The sequence below is a fragment of the Platalea leucorodia genome (assembly GCF_965183815.1).
Source record: "Platalea leucorodia genome assembly, chromosome: 4".
Classification (NCBI taxonomy): domain Eukaryota; kingdom Metazoa; phylum Chordata; class Aves; order Pelecaniformes; family Threskiornithidae; genus Platalea; species Platalea leucorodia.
The window spans coordinates 67,378,654-67,395,311 of record NC_138826.1 but is presented as its reverse complement, the minus strand read 5'-3'; the positions used below and the strand labels follow the sequence as shown (position 1 = coordinate 67,395,311).

General features: G+C 42.8%; 1 protein-coding gene across 1 annotated transcript in view; it reads left to right on the top strand.

Annotated features, from left to right (window-relative positions):
- Positions 1–14,934, top strand: part of NUAK1 (NUAK family kinase 1) — a gene marked incomplete at its 5' end in the record, with an annotated part of 49,721 nt that extends 34,787 nt beyond the window's left edge. Inside the window, 5 exons of the mRNA XM_082309588.1 lie at positions 777–928; positions 2,239–2,304; positions 9,311–9,430; positions 9,735–9,867; positions 10,953–14,934. Of these exons, the coding sequence (XP_082165714.1) occupies positions 777–928; positions 2,239–2,304; positions 9,311–9,430; positions 9,735–9,867; positions 10,953–12,106 (1,625 nt within the window). The 3' untranslated portion in view covers positions 12,107–14,934. The remainder of the gene's footprint in view (positions 1–776; positions 929–2,238; positions 2,305–9,310; positions 9,431–9,734; positions 9,868–10,952) is intronic.
- Between the last annotated feature and the right edge of the window lie 1,724 nt (positions 14,935–16,658).

Here is a 16,658-nt window from a genome sequence, read left to right as displayed (position 1 = left end):
GCGGAAAAGGACCTATCTACAGCATGCAATGGGACATGTGGCAGAGGCAGGAGACAAGTAAGGTCGAGGATGGGTTGAGGGCGTGGGACGGAGTGCAGAGCCATACTGACAAGAGCTGTACAGCTCCAGAGGCATTGCAGCCACTGCTAGCTCAGGTGTCTGTGCCCACCATGCTGTTGCACAGAGTTGGGCTGGAAGAGGATGCATGCATCAATTGACTTGTTGGATTTTGGTGGTGGGAGAAAGCCAACCAACAGTCATTATAAGCCAAATGGCAATTCTGTATCAGCCAGTCGTCGAAGACAAGGGTTATTATGCCTTCTATTAACCCTTTACAAATGATGTCATAGCTCCTGTTTCCTTCTGTCCTCTGGCCTCAAGAGGACTACTGGCAACAGGCAGTCCCTGTTGGAGCCAGGGTTAGTATTCACATGTCGCCGGCACAAGTGTAGACCTCACCTCATTAGGATCAAGTTGACTTTGCCACCCTGGGACCCCATATTATAGAGGCAAAGACCTTCTTTCATGTAGCTGTATGAAAGTGAAGATAGCCTCAACTTCCTTCTCTTGGTCTGAAATGTTGTAATCATCCTCTGGAAAACTTTAGCTTTGGAGCTTGCTTTTTGCAGTGGGGTTGGTAGTACATCTCTTCAGGCTGCAGTGATGACATAGGATGTGTTCAGTTATCCTAAGTCTTCTTCACCCTTTAAAGTGTCAGTTTTCAAGTGTATTGACTCAACTGTCATCTTTTTTTTTTTTTCTTTTATCCCGTGCAGTGTTTGAAAATAAAGATAAGATTGTGATCATCATGGAGTATGCAAGTAAAGGAGAGTTGTATGATTACATTAGTGAGAGGCGGCGATTGAGTGAAAGAGAGACAAGACACTTCTTTCGACAAATAGTCTCTGCTGTACATTACTGCCACAAGGTGAGCAAAGGATTTGATATTAAAAAATGCTATTTGAAGGCTGAGTAGTGACTTATATATTTCAAAGCATGTCTGAGGCAACAGCATTCATTATTAAGTATGACAGCATGTGATTATATCTGTACATCAGGAGATCTTCATTAAAAGTGCTACAGTAGTTCACTGCCTGTTTTTAAAGACTAAGGATGTTTTCTGGTGTTATGGCAGATACCAGCCACTCCCTTACATTAGCCCTACATTGCATTTTTGCCTTGGAAATAATTCTCCTGACATTAAAAAAAAATAATTAACAACATAAACTAGAAAAGGCATCCCATAGAACTGCTACAACATTAATGTTAATACATTCAAACGAATGATAGTTTGCAATTTGAATATACAAGTGAACAACTTTAGAATAGGAGATGAAATATACAAAAGAAAAAAGCCAAGAGAAAGGTACGACTGTTCAAGTATGAGCTTTAGTATGTACTCATTCTGGAGAGGCAAAAGTAACTTTTCCAGATGGAGCAGGAGTACTAGAAAGATACCCTTTGCTAATGACTTTATCCATCATGGTACCCACTAGAATGACAATTTAAGCAATTAAACCCAAGGTAGCTGACTGGCTGTCATCATGGACCCTTTATCCCTGCTTATGAACCAACTGCATAGAGCCAAAACTTGCATGAGGCTAAAGGCGATGAGCAGCTAACACCATTTTTTATTTGAATTCTTAAATGCTTTAATCTCCACTTGAATTCTGATAAACAAGGGCAGTTTTCAAAGTCCTCACTGTGCAGCGCTGAAAAGCTGCAGTGTCCTTCCCTGTGCAGTTAATTTTTCCCCAATTTCTTTAAAGAAGGCTCTGACCTAAACCCAGCTTGTTCGCTTCCATCCCTAACATTTACAGTCCTTTAGGATTATAACTCCCCTGATCCACGTGGCTGCACATTGGAGGAACGAGGGCTTTTGTAAGGACTAACGTCATTGACAGATATTGTTTTCTGGTGCCTGGGAAGAATATATTGCTTTCACGCAGTGGGGGTAGGATCCGGGCTGGAATTAAGTTCCGAAAAGACACCCCCAGCCCCCCACCCCCCACCCCTGCTGTTTTAAAGGCTTTGTGGGAGGACAGATTCCAGTCATTCTTCCCTTAACCACACACCAAGTGACTAATACATTGCCTGTCACTAGTCACTGGGCCGTGAGTGTTATGACAGTGAAGTCAGCCCTGAAATGTAGATGCAAAGACCACCCTGCCAGCTCACCTTTAATTTTCCCAATATTTTCTCATGTTCTTCCCCTTGTTTTTTTCTTCCTTGTTTCAGAACGGTGTTGTTCACAGGGACCTAAAACTGGAAAACATCCTTCTTGATGACAATTTTAATATTAAGGTAGGATTCTTTTTCTCAGCTTCTCAGAATGGATTTGCATGTTTTGTAACATTTTTATCCGAGGTATTAGAAGAGCCAGTGTTATGGCAACAGCTACTAAGCAACAGCATCTGCAAGAGGCTCAGGGGTTTGGAGGTTGGGGAAGGAGCACTACTGGTGAAGAGTCATACACAGTAAATGAAGCTTTGCATAATTTGGGGGAGAAGGTCCTGTCCTGCCACCCATGGGCCATGATTCCCAAAACAGCATCTATTTATTGGTAGGAAACAGCAGAGCATTTCGTGCAGTCGGGTTTATTGTACAAATGATATTATTGCTGGCTGCTGCTGGGGCTAGGAAAAAACTCTGCTGGTCTACAGGGTTCAAGTGCCTCCTACAGAACACTCTGAATGTCCTTTTGATCATGGCTGGAAAATAAGCAAATAGAGTTTCAAAATAAACCTAGTAAAGCACATGTGCTTCATTAGGAAATGGCCTTGGAACTCCAGACACAAACGTATACTTTGGATAGTGATGTCAGTGATGTCATTTCCATGTCATTTCTCCCCAGTGAAAGCATGGGAATGACCTTTTTTCCCTTCTTCTCTTTTTTTTCCTAATAGCTGTAGCACAAAGATAAATAATGCAGAGATGAGTGTAGTTTCCAGGTGGCTGAACCTGTTTCACTTTCCATTTTGTTCCTCCCTGGGTAGCTGGATGTGAGGGTGGCTGGGTCTGCTCATCTATGGGCAAACAGAGGGAGGGACGCCATGGAGTTTGTACTGACGCTTGGGCATCCTTGCTTAATTAACAAAGCAATCGAGGGGCTCCCTGTGTAGCCAAGTATCTAAATAGCCTGGATCTTCATTTTGTCTCCACTGAAAGCCACAGGGCTGCACGCACTGCCTTCTGCGCTTCACACTGGAGAGATTGTCTTCATTTTAAGCTGATGCGCAATGGAAACGGAAAGTAACATATGGTAGCTGCCATCTGTGTAACGCTGATGACAGAAGCTAACTTGGATCAACTAGTGGATTAAAGGCACATAAATATGTGGTTTCTAAAAATAGGTTTTTGCAGAAGGCCCATCCAATGCAATACTTGGGCGTTTTGCTGTTAACATCCAGTGTTAGAGCGAACCTCCCCACTCCTGTTCCTACAGGGAGACTGGCCGCAGCAGCCCGAGCTGTTCTCAGCAGCACTGAAAACAAAAAGTAGCCTTTCTAGGACATTGTATACGAAACAGGCTTCCGCAGGCAGGGTGACCTTTCTTTCCGCATTGCACGCCAAACTATCTTCCCAGCTAATCAGAGAATTCTTGAGAGAAAAGAGGAATTTGGGGAATTTGCTAGCTGCGGTGGCCTGGATCTCCACACTGTGGTCCTCATATGCAAAACCAATCAGTTCCCCAAGCCTCCGGGGAGCTGTGCTTTGTCAGAAGGCTCCGCTCCCTCCCCTCGCTTCTTTATGGGAGTCTAATCGTCCTGCGGGGAGAGCGGGAGGATGGGGCAGGGACGGGTCGTGTTGTGTTCGCCTCCAGACCATGGAGGTGACCCAGGGGCTTCAGAACCACAGATGCATTTCAGCTGCCATAGCGAGTGGCACTGCTGTGGAGGAAAGTCGGGTAGCTGCAACTCCCCACATCCCTTCCAATCATTTTGACATCTTTTTCTTGAAGGCTTCCCTTTCCTGAACTGCACTGTGTTTAAGCTGCCGTGTAGGTATTTTGCATATTTCAAGCCTTTCCTCAGTTACTTCTCTGCCAAGCGTAAGGCACGCCTCTGAACGGGCAAGGCTGCCTCAGCGTGGGTGGGTGGCTGCAAGCTCCCTTCTTGTCCCCTGGGAACTATTTCTGCAAAGGGTGAAAATGAAGCTAAAAAATAGACCGAGGAATTGCATACATCTTACTATCAATAGTGTTTGAATTTGATTTACTTCAAGAGATGACTTTTTGTATTGTTTTCCTTTTTCTCCCTGCTCTCTTTTTTTACACCTCGTGACTAAGATCAGCTTTGAATACTTGATGTTAAGCACACTGCCACTATATCCCTGATGCTGAAGCTTTGAATATGTTACTGTGGTTTCCATATTACACACAGAATTTTACTTCCCACTTTTTCTTTTTTTTCTTCCCTTCTTTTTTTTCTGTTTCAGTAAACAGTAGCCATTGACAAGGAAACACATATGGAGCTGTAAATTATTTATTAGGAGTAAATTTATCAGGTCCTCATTCTGAGAGTATTAGTATATGGTTTATTCAGACGGAAAAAGAGAAATACTCAGTTTGGGGTTTGGTATTGATTGATGGCTTCAAATACTCAGTGGAAGGCATTTTCTAGAAATGGAGTGGTAGTCTTATCTGTACTTTCCCAGTATTTATATTTCATTCAGTGGATTACAAAGCACTTATAAAATTGGCAGTTTGATTTTAAGAATGAGAAAATGAAAGGAATCTCTTTGTTCTTGGGTGCAATGTGCAACTAAATACATGTTTCTGAAGAAGCCAGTGATCTATACATTATGATATACACAAACATGTCATAGTAATGTGAGGAAAAAATAAGATATTGTAAAACTAGAGCCACGTGTAGCAAGTTAAGCAAGACTTTTAGAACAGGAAATGAAGAGGACAAGTAATCCATTAGAAATTATTATCTGACCTAAAAGGGGCCCAAGCCATTTTACTCAATACTACACTAAATCAGAAACCATTCTGAAATTTTAGCTAATTTTAGGTCGTGAAGCAGTGGATGGAGACATAGTCAGCTTTCTTTTAAGAGTTACGATAGTGGGTAAAAGTCTCTGGAAATGGAGTCATGTGTTGGGGTACAGCAACTAGGAAACACCAGTGTCTGAAAGCTGACAAAAAATTACGTGTTTTGAAGAGTTCTGCAGGTCCACAGGCCAGAGGTGGAGGGTGATGAGGGGAAGAAAGTGATCTGATCTGTGGTATATAATTATGTTTTTCAGGGACTTGGTGTATGCAGTAATATTTCCTGCAAGCTATTACTTAAAACCCCTAAATACAGCAAACACAAGTGAATAAAATGAGTTTAAAACTCTTGTGAGAATGAACATGCACGGAGATCTATGGGATACAAGGAGTTCATCCAGCCAATTAATCAAACAGTACCTTGCCTTGCTCCCCAGATACGCACCCAACTATCCAGCAGAAACCCCGAGTGTGAATGTTTCTCCTGGGAGCTAGTCTGTCTGCGGAGGTCAACAGCGGGGCACAATCCTAGAGCTAAACCTCACCAAGGCACCGCAGCCTCCCAGGGTAGAAAAATGTTATTTGCTTTCTTACCTTGTTCATGGTGCCGTATTCTTTAAGGAAATAATGCAGTGATGAAATTAGGGTTTCTGCAGCATGTACAAGCCTCTCCTTAGTCACATTCATGTGCCAGCTGCTAACAGCACAGTTTACCTTAAAATTTACTCTGTTCTCCTTCCAGCTGCCGGCACTCGCTGCCTTCCACCCTCCAGCTCTGGGTAACTCGGAGCTGCCCCCTCTGCTCGCCCCGGGTTCCTGGGGGAGGGTACAGCTGCTGCCCCCGCCGCACAGCGGCAGAGCAGCCTCTTGTTGGCATTTTCATCCCATCGAGAGGATATCTTTGTTCATAATCCTAACACAGCCAGAGGTGGGTAGGGTCAGACAGAGGCAGCAGTGCTAAGGCAACCCCAAAGCACCGAAAGAGCTGCCCTGAGCTGCTGAGTTGGAAAGCTCTTTGTGGGAAGAGATTCGTGATGGCTTTAGGCATCTGCCTTCGGTGGTCTAGAAAAAAGCCTTCTGGTGGTGCCTTCTTTCTCTTCGTTAATTTTAAAAGCACCGAGGATGCTAGATTTTGGTTCAGTGTAGGTATGAATTTACTAGAAGAACTAGCAGCAGGGTGAGGGTGTAGCTGCTTCCATTCTCCCATAGCTCCTGCAGTTTGGCCTGATGAAGACCATGTGTCCCCAAGCACTGCAGCTCTCCCCAGTGCCTAAATCCCCACAACTGTGTACAGGGAGGTGGAGAGAAACTGCTGCCCAGTGCAGCAGCCAGAGAATTAGTGCCTTCTGGTGGTCTATCCAAATACCATGTCCCTGCCCTGTGCCAAAACCTACCCCCAGGGACACCTCTGTCATGCAGCCTGGCACGATGGAGGGGCCTCCTTCTTCACAGTAGGGCTGTGGCGGCTCCTGGGCTGGGAATGGCACCTAAAAGAGATGTCTAGCAGAGGCTGACGTAAACTGTATGATCAACCACAAAATGATAGAAGGAGAGAAAATGCAAGTATAATAGTAACATAATCCTACTAACTGCACTTTCTCTTGGGCCAGTAAGGGGACACCAATCAGACTAACCACTAAAAACCCATGAGGGTTTCATATATACAGAGTAAGTGTATGTAATTGGGATTTACCTTGCTGGAAGTCTCACCCACTGCACATATGTTTCATTTGCTTTAAGAGACCTAATTATTTCTCTGTCTACAGTACAAAGAGATAGATTTTTAAGTGGGATAAAACTGACACTTTCCATGAGTGCGAACTTCATGGAATTTATAGTTCACACTTAAACAATAAATTACATCTGGTTTATCATAGCTAACAGTAAATATGAAAGATATACCTCCTGAAGCGAGGGGAATAAAAGTCCACTTCCCCACTCCTCCCAATTTAGGAAGTTTTTTTGACTTGATGTCTTAGTTCCATTTAAGTGCCAAGAACATGAAGTAATGTTGGCTTCTATTAATCTTGTTTGGGGGGGGGCATGACAGTTTTAATGGGAAAAGCTGATAAACATCAGTCTGTGAGTATGGGAGTGGACTGTAACATAAATACTCTTTTCCTGAATGGTCAAAATGAAAACATGAATGCCCAAGTCTGAGAGTTTCTTAGTGTGAACAATGGTATGTGTATCCCTATATATATATTCATGCACATCCACATGCATTTTATACATTCCATGGTGTTAAGGGAATGTATTTTCTTAAGGAATCACACTGTGCAGTGTTTGTCCTTGTCTTAGCTGCATCCTGAACTAAAATAAAACTCAATGACCAGCATGAAGTTTTAACACTGAAATGATCCCATTCTTACCCTGATTGACAGGGTACACTTCATAAGGCTTAAAACCAACTTCCTGCAAGCCAGGCAGGGTGACTCGATAAGAAAGTGGAATTTAGGGCAATTAAGTGCAATCTGAGCCATGAGAATATGTTTGCAGACTGCAATTGTACACCAGCTGTTTTCAATGACATTCCAGCCATACAATGAAGATTTTACAAACCACATTTATTTAAGGACTGAATTTTCTGCTGTGGGTTGATAATATGCTGTTTGGGGGACTGAGTGAATGCAAACTATGAATGGACATGGTGAGATGAATTAACATTAAAGAACAGGAATCAGGTGCTCTTTGAGCAGTATATTTTGAGTCCAAATTGTCAGTCGAACACCTGCACAAGCAGAACATCAAAATAGGAGAGGGTGAAGCGTGAAATCTCGTATTTGCTCTGTGACTTTAAAAATTTTGTGAAAATGGTATTTTTTTTTAAAGTTTATATTTCTATCATAAAAGTATCTATATCTGTGTATCGATATCTATATATCTATTTATAGATAAAGTGTATATATACATATTTCTGTTTTGGGGTAAAGAAAGAAAATTGGGAACTTCTGTCCATACTTCACCAACTTTGCTCATTTTGGTCTCAACTGTGACATTTTTAGGTGTAGTTTTAGGAGTTCAGATAGTAGAGACAAAGACTTTCTTTCCCAAGAGTTCACTTGACATTGCAATTAAACAAGTGTTAGAGGCACTGATGGTACACATATGAGAAAGCCAGGAGTGAATGATGCTGCTGGTAAATCCTTTTCTTTTCTGTTCACTTTGTGTTTTCTTGAATTTTCTCCTGTGGAAATTCCTGGATTTAGCTTCTTTCTGGTAGAAAAGACACAAATAAGGTGAAGAAAACCCAGGGAAAACTCCCGTCTCTTATAGCTATAATACCTTTTTTATGCGTGTGCTTTATGTCTTTTATGTATGCCTTATGTCGATAGTGGGCAGTAATAAAAGTATCTCTGGGAAACAGAAGCATTTGGGTCTTAAACAAGATAAAAAATGAGATCTGTTGCCTTGTGCTAGAGAAACAAAGGAAATGCAGAGGTTGTGGGAGCATTTAGTGTTGCTATCCTGAGCCTTTGTTCTGTAAGAACAAGAACAGAGAATTGAAGTAAACAAAATATTTGGACCTGATCCTGCAATTCCTACATGGGCAAAATTCCCAACAGTCTCAAGGGAAGTTTTGTTTGTGTTGGAAAAGCCGGATTTGGGCCCATTGTTTCCAGTTAGGAACCAGACTTGTGTTTATTATCTCATGATAGACACCTCGTGTGCTTAACAGCTCAGATTCCTCAGCCGGAGTCCCTGAATCTGGAAGAGTTAGCGAGTGCCTCGCTTTCCCCCTCCTTCAAGCATAGCTAAGTTCCAGATGATTTCAAAAATCACTTTCTTCCATAACGCTTAGTTTCCTGTGACACTCCTGCCTCACTCCTCCTGTTGGATTTAAAAGTCTTGGCTTTCAGCTTGCATGTGCGTGATAAGAACGGTAGTACTTTCTGCTTGCTTTCCTTTGGTATTAATGATTATACAAGATGAAGAGCAATCAGTGGATGGCAGGCCCAGTGCCTCCCAGTGTGAGATTGTCTTTGCAAGCATATGCAATTCATCCAGGATAAAATTACTGACTGAGGGTCATGCAGTCAGTCAGTGACCTGTCTGTGAATGGAACCGAAGCATCCTTGTTCCTAATCTGGAGGATTTAGCCTGGAGACCCTTCTCCTTCTCTGGAGGATCTTTAGAGAGAAGAGTCAAAAATCATAGAATAATGGGTTGCCCAGGGAACTTGAGAGATTATCCGTGTTGAGATCCCTGCCCTACAGCAGGGTCAAATATAGCTAAGTCTTTCCTGAGAAAGGATTTTCTGTTGCATTAAGATATTGTTAATACTACAGATGCCTTGTGCAAATCTATTTGCAGATCGCTGATTTTGGACTCTCCAACCTTTATCATAAAGACAAGTTTCTGCAGACCTTTTGCGGAAGCCCACTGTATGCTTCCCCTGAAATAGTTAATGGACGACCTTACAGAGGCCCAGAGGTAAGAAGCATCAGCTTTTCCGTGGTGGTATGGGGATGTCTTCGATGATAATGTGCTTGAGGGTTAGTCTTAATGCTAGTGTTATTGCACACGTAGGTTCGCTTGGGTCTCTCCCATACTGAAAGTTCTCAAGCTGCCTTTGTTTGCTTTTGTTTGCTTTGCCTGTGGTTAGTCAGATGTTAGATACTGGTTTGCCCATCAGTAGGCACAGCTGGATGTGATGCTGCTCTTGCAGTGCTAATGGCAGGGAGAAGGGTGGGGATCAGCTTTCCTGGGCTTCACATGCGTTGTCTCTGTATTTCAGGTTGACAGCTGGGCCCTTGGTGTATTGCTTTACACTCTGGTTTATGGAACGATGCCCTTTGATGGTTTCGATCACAAAAATCTCATCAGGCAGATCAGCAGTGGAGAATATCGTGAGCCAACACAGACCTCAGGTATAAAAAAGGAGTGAGGGCAATGTATTAAGCTGACAGGATTTCAGAATGGAGGGTTTGCCCGGCCCCTTCCAACATGTTTTGGTGTCATATTAGAATGATGAAGAAAAAAAATCTCTCATTCCCCTACTGACTTCATCTGCTATCAATTCCCATCCGGGTACAGCATTTACCAAAAGCCCTTTTGAAATTAAAGTTTTATAGCAGACAGATTTTATTGCCTTGGGGAAGCTGTAACAGGCTTTTACCTAGATCTATGACAGTGGAAGGTCTGTTAGCTATTGCAAGTGGAATTGTTCAGACAAGCTGTAAACCGATACAACATACTGGTACAAATCAGTCCTCTAACTACAACTGTGGTATATCACAAGCAGAGAGAAGATGAACGGTCAGAGCGACGCAGCCTCTTATCCAAGAAGGCGGGCCAAAATCTGAATTAATGCCACTATGTTCGCATTTACTTCTACTTAGAGGATAACATTAAGCAGTCACCTGACAGAAAAGCATCAACTAAGTCTGGGTCATTGATTATAATGACTCCTTCCAGCCTTAAACATCTATGTATATAATGTATTTAAATTACTGTTTATCTTGTATCGTTTGTTTGCCATCCCTTTCAATTTTCTGCCTTCTTGCTCTCTTTACGAAAATATAACTTTAAAATATACAGAAGACTACACTGTTTATGGAAAAAGTAAATACAAAAGCAATAATGTGTAGATCACTTAAAATATCCCAATTCCCCTTTGTTTTCCTCTAAGTTTTGTAATTATTAGAGTTGATAGGTTGGTGAATTCCTTCAGTAATATGGAACTATTCACTGACTAATACAGTACAAATATTAATTTCTTTGATAACCCAGTGTACATTTCCCAGAGTGAATCATATTCTTCTGGTGAGAAGTAGTACTCAAATGCATTTTCCAACATTGACTGATGGTCAAAGCCTTGCCTCTTTTCACTTCTCCTGTTGTAAGAAGCATTATTTTTGCTCACTTGATTGGCTTCACACTTCACGCATTTTAAACTGACAAAACTAAGAGCGCCCGTATTCTAAATATTTTATATTCCATTCTTTGTCCATAGATGCTCGTGGTCTTATCAGATGGATGCTGATGGTGAACCCTGAACGCCGAGCAACCATTGAAGACATTGCCAACCACTGGTGGGTTAACTGGGGCTACAAGAGTAGCGTTTGTGACTGTGATGCCATGAGGGACTCTGAGTCCCCATTGCTGGCAAGGTTCATTGATTGGCATCACCGTTCTACTGGCCTCCAACCAGAGACTGAAACCAAAATGAAGTGCCTTTCTAAGCCCAAAGGTCCTGAAGTCACACTAGAGAGACAAAGGTCTCTGAAAAAATCAAAAAAGGAAAATGACATTGCACAGTCCATCCAGGAAGGAGGAGCTGAAAATGCGTCCAAACCCACCTCCAAGAGACCCAAAGGCATCCTGAAGAAAAGGAGCAACAGTGAACATCGATCTCACAGTGCAGGTTTCATTGAAGGAGTGGTCAGCCCAGTGTTACCCTCTGCTTTTAAGCTGGAGCAAGAGTTGTGTAGGACTGGCGTAGCCATTAAAAGTGTTGTGGAGGGAGAGGTAGCGGGAAAATATGCCACTAAGCAGTCTTCACTAATGCCAAAAAAAGGAATCTTAAAGAAGACTCAGCAGAGGGAGTCTGGGTATTACTCCTCTCCAGAACGAAGTGAATCTTCTGAACTCTTGGACAATAATGATGAGACAGTAAACAGTGACACTTCTCCGGGGGTCACAGAGCCATCCAGAAATGGGTCTTACAGCCACTCCTGCAGGCGTAAGGGCATCTTGAAACATAACAGCAAGTATTCTACCAGCAGCACTGAATCTGCTTTGATTAGCCCTGACACACCAACGCTGGAGGCCATGGAAGAAGTGGTCCTGCCTGGGGATGCATTACCTCGAAGTTACAGTCGCCCTTCCAGCGTGATTAGTGATGACAGTATTTTGTCCAGTGACTCCTTTGATTTGCTGGATTTGCAAGAGAACAGGCCAAACAGGCAGAGGATACGGAGCTGTGTCTCTGCTGAAAATTTCCTCCAGATCCAAGACTTCGAAGGACTTCAGAACCGCCCACGGCCACAGTATCTAAAACGTTATCGCAACCGTCTGGGGGACAGCAGTTTTTCCCTTCTCACAGACATGGATGATGTGACTCAGGTCTACAAGAAAGCCCTAGAGATCTGCAACAAGCTCAACTAGCAGAGGGAAGATGGAAAGGGAGGGAAGGGAGTTTTTCTGTGTACCTTTATGATGGAGTAAGCCAGGTCACTGATTTGCTGACAATGGTAGGTTTTGCTTCAAAGGACCTGACTGTACTTAGCTGAACTCCTAGTGAAGTAGCCCCAAAGCCATCTCACACTTCTCTAATTTTGTGTCCTCAAAGTATTACCTACCTGACCAGAGAAAAACCTTTGGTCTTTGTATATGTGATGAAAGCACATCAGGATCTAGCAGACAAAAGCATCAAGATTTGATGGCTTGAGGTCAAAGCTAGACAGAATTAAAACTGGAAGTGAGGGACACACCTTTTGAGAGGTTTGTCATTAATATTTGATTAGCTTTATCATGAGATGAGCTGAATTCTTCAAGTCAAATTTGGATGTCTTTTAGAAACTTCCGCCTGAAGTTTTTCATCTCGATACAGTCATTGCACATTCAAAATCTTTACCTGGCATTATGCCAGGCTAGGTGGTCACTGTGGTCCCTTCCACCAGGGTGACCTGAGAGGTTCGGAACGCATTCTGGGATGTAATTTGAGAGACTCACCCCAGAATAACCTCACGAGGTGTATGTGGACAAGCAGTGGAGCAGACATTCAGATCTGGCCCCTCCCGCAGCCATTGCTCTTCGGTGAGCGGGAGGCCCTAAAATGGTTTCCAACTACCACTCCTACCAGCAAAAACAATCACAGAAATGATAATGGGAACTGGAAGGAATGGATGTTATCAGCAGCTAAATGACCTTTTAAGGCATTTCAACCCGTGCGTTCAATTTGTGACTGTTTCAAAATGTCCAGCCAGATGAATGCCCAGACAAAGATGGATCTAACAAAGGGTCTCCAGGGTTAACTGACCCTCCAATCTAGAGTTCAGTTGCTGTCAGCAAATGATGCCACCTTGCTGTTAGCTTGTAGTATTTGAGGGTGACTGGTAGTTTGCGACCAGAATGTTAGGTAAGGAAAAGGTTGTAGCATGTAGGAAATGGATAGAGGTCAGAAAGTTAGTGAGAAGATGCCTTTCTCCAAATGTAAATGTTTCTAGGTAGGTAGTAACGGAGCAGAAAGAACTGAGCGATGAAATGATAATGGTAGATTTGTTAACAAAGTTAGCATAAAAATGCGGGCCTCTCTATATATAGTGTAGCTGGTACTGCGTGTGCAATGATACCAGTTTGAAAAAAACGAGGATATGTGTTTGTGTTCTAAGACATATCTAAATATCCAGACTGAAGGCTTCAACTCCCATAAAGGTACCACATGGGTCTACTGGATTACCTGAATGTAAGCCTATGTCAGAAAGGCACTGTGTGTTTGGCAGGCCTGGGCAAACTGGAATCTTAAGGCCCATTTGAGTCTCATTTCCATGAGCACATAGCCCCTGGCTTTCTTGGAGGTGCACTGGTGCGAGTAAGTGGCAGGTTTCTGCTTATGATGTCAAATGATCCACAGCTGCAAAACTTGTGTCTACACGCATACCCAGAGCAGAGGAGCATGGGGCAACCTCTGTTCTCACTCCAACCCTGTAACTGGAACTGAAAGCAGAATTTGGCCCACTGTGTCCAAAATCCTAGAGATCGTGCGGGAACAGAGTAGAGTTCCTCTGGGGATTCCTTGGGAATCAGGGATAACCCCATAAATCGTTGGCGTCTGGGGCAGGGAGCTATTTCACTTGCAGATTCCTTATTCTGTGTGTCATGGTACTTAAGTCTGCCGGTTCCTCCTAAATATTAACTGGGCTGCCTAGCATAAAGGTGAATGAACTTGAATTTCCTAAATCAGTTAATCTGCCTCTGTGGAGAACCTTTACTTATTGTGAAACACTGGACCAAATTTGGCCCTGGAGCAAACGGCATCAATACCATGAAATCTCTGAGATGTGTTCTCAGGTGGTCAAGTGAAATTTGTCTCACTGTCCATTTGCTCAGGAAGGGCAACTGCAGGTCATTTCTCTACAGATGTGTACCTCTTTATGATATTCAGGCGTCCCATCTTCTCACAGGCCCTGCATGTGCTCTTTTAGCCCATCTGAAATCAACACCCCATTCTGCAGTGTAGTTAGTTAAAAAGTTTGCTGTGGTGCATTTAAAACAACAACTCGATGTAATCTCCACGGCCTTTCTGAAACGAGGATGTGCTTTGCAGCCATGGCTTTTAACTTGTGCCCCGGAGCAGAAGAGCCAGATCCTTAGCTGGTGTAAATCAGCACTGTCCCATTGACATGACGGAGCATCCTGTCGGTGGGGTTACGCTGATTGACACTTTCCCTGCAGATCTGGTGCTAAACCTTGAACGGATTTGTAGAGGTTTCAGGCCGAAGGGAAGGGAACTCGGCCAGCGGTGGCAGGGCAGTGAGGAGCACCCTGAAGGCTCGTATCTCCCGAGGCTTTTGCCCAGGCCTGCTTCCTTGTGTGCAAATGTGAATGAGTGAGTGACTGCTTGCTGCCAAACTGGAAATGTTACGTAGGGATTTACTGGCATGTTACTGGCATGTTACATGTTTACTGGCATGTTATCATTCCTAGAAGAGAAGAAAAAAAAAAACTTGACTGCACATTGTTATTATTAGTGTTGTGATTTTTATTTAATTTTTTTGTAATACAAAGTTGACTTTTTTATTTGAATTTGTCTTTTTTTTTATTTATTGGTCTGAAAGCCATTTCAAAGGTATAATAATATATTTGGTGTAATTTAATTGGTGCAACATTATTTTACAGCTCCGGCCAAAATTGTTTGGTGTTATTTTTTTGGTTTTTTTTTGTTTTTTCTCCCAATCCTTGGTTGGTTTGAGCTCTACGAGGCACACAGGGGAAAACGCTGGATAATCACCCAAAGTGTTTGTATTTTTAATCTGATACTGTTTTTTTATTAAATAAAATAAATTAATGTAACTGTGAAGAGTCTGTCTCTCTCCCTTTTCTTTTTCACTGTACATCAGTGTAAGCCGAGGCCAAATGGTAATGAACTTGTCATGCAGAAATACAGCAGCATCTCAGCACATTGTACCAAGTTGTTTATGCAAAGCTTCTTGGCTCGTTTGTGCATTTGAATATAATGTGGGTGGCCACAGAGACTCCCGTGCTCCGAAGCATTTGGCACCGCAAAACAGCCAGAGCTTTCAGCTAGAGAAATGTTTGGTGGAGAAGAATAGCTGACTGGGGTTTCTCTGCTGGAGATGAATGAGGTTTGTGGGCCGAGTGTGCTGCAGGTGAGATGGAGCAGGCTGGCTGACCAGGCACGGCACGACTCATTTGTAGCCCAGAGACAGATGGTCACAGTCCTTTCCCCTCTCTGTCGGGGAGAAGGACAGTTTATTAACAATGTGAATGTTCCTGTTGGTATAATTTAGGGGTTGTTTGGGCAAAAAAGACTGGTGGCCATCCGCTGCTATCAAATGTGGGATGGTTTCAGTCAGATGGCTTTGAGCAGTCAGTGTAATCAGCTGGTGAGAAGGAAAAAGGGAGTCAATTTTCATTTTTTGGAGTCCCCTTGATGACCAGAAGGCTTTAGATTGTTTTTCTTGGAAAACGGGTGGGCATCATAAGGGTATGCTGTGTGTGCTAGGGACCTGTTAAAATAAAGGAAATGGTTGGCAATGTCCTAACGTTGGCTCTGAGCAAGACGCCGTTAAGCTTCACCCTTGATGCAGTCAGCCAAGATACCTGTGGTGTATATTCCGCTTTTTAAATTACAACTGGTTTGGATTAGGATCCAAGGGTTGGGTATCGTGCAAAAAAGGCTTTCATTTTTCTAATTCATTTGCTCTCTCTTGAGCTTTTTAAAGCAAGAAGGCATGGCTGTAGGTGCTAGATTGATTCATCATCACCACTTAACAACCAGTGGGAATAAAGGGAAAAAGCCAACAATGCAGAAAGGCAAACAGCCGTTAATACATTACAAAGGGAATGATTAGCTGCTGTATGCTAATTGAGTCAGAAATTGTAAGGTATATATTGAAAGTCAGCACACGTGTTCTTGTATCTGAGGTGAATAAGGTTTAACTGTGTGGGTGCTGGGTGGTGGAAAATGTAATGCAAGTCTCTTCTGTAATAGCAATCATGAAATAATTTTTTTTTTAACACACTAGGAAAAAAGTGAAGTTAAGGGCAAGCCATTTGTTTTGTTTTAAAAATAATGACTTTTAGAAAGAAAGTTCTGGATGACTGGGTATGGTGCACGTATGTGGCAAGCACTGAGAAGTAATTACGTACATGTTTGTACAGCTCTGAGAGCGCACACTTATGGGGTGAGGTAGGGAGGTGGGCGTCTAATTTTCCTGTTTATTAAAGGAGATAAGTGTACAGTGATATGCCTTAGCTGATGTTACATAGTAAGTCTGTAGCCAGACCTGGTCTTCTTTTATGCTTCCTCCATGAGGATTCCAGTGTTTCTCAGGAATCGTTGAATTTTTATAGATTGGCCAAGACAGGAGCAAGGAAGCAAGACAGGAGCCTTGGGAGCTACGCAGCTGAGTGACAAAAGCAGTAGTGTGGTTTTTTTTTTTTTACGGCCACAAATAGTCTTGTCCATTATAAC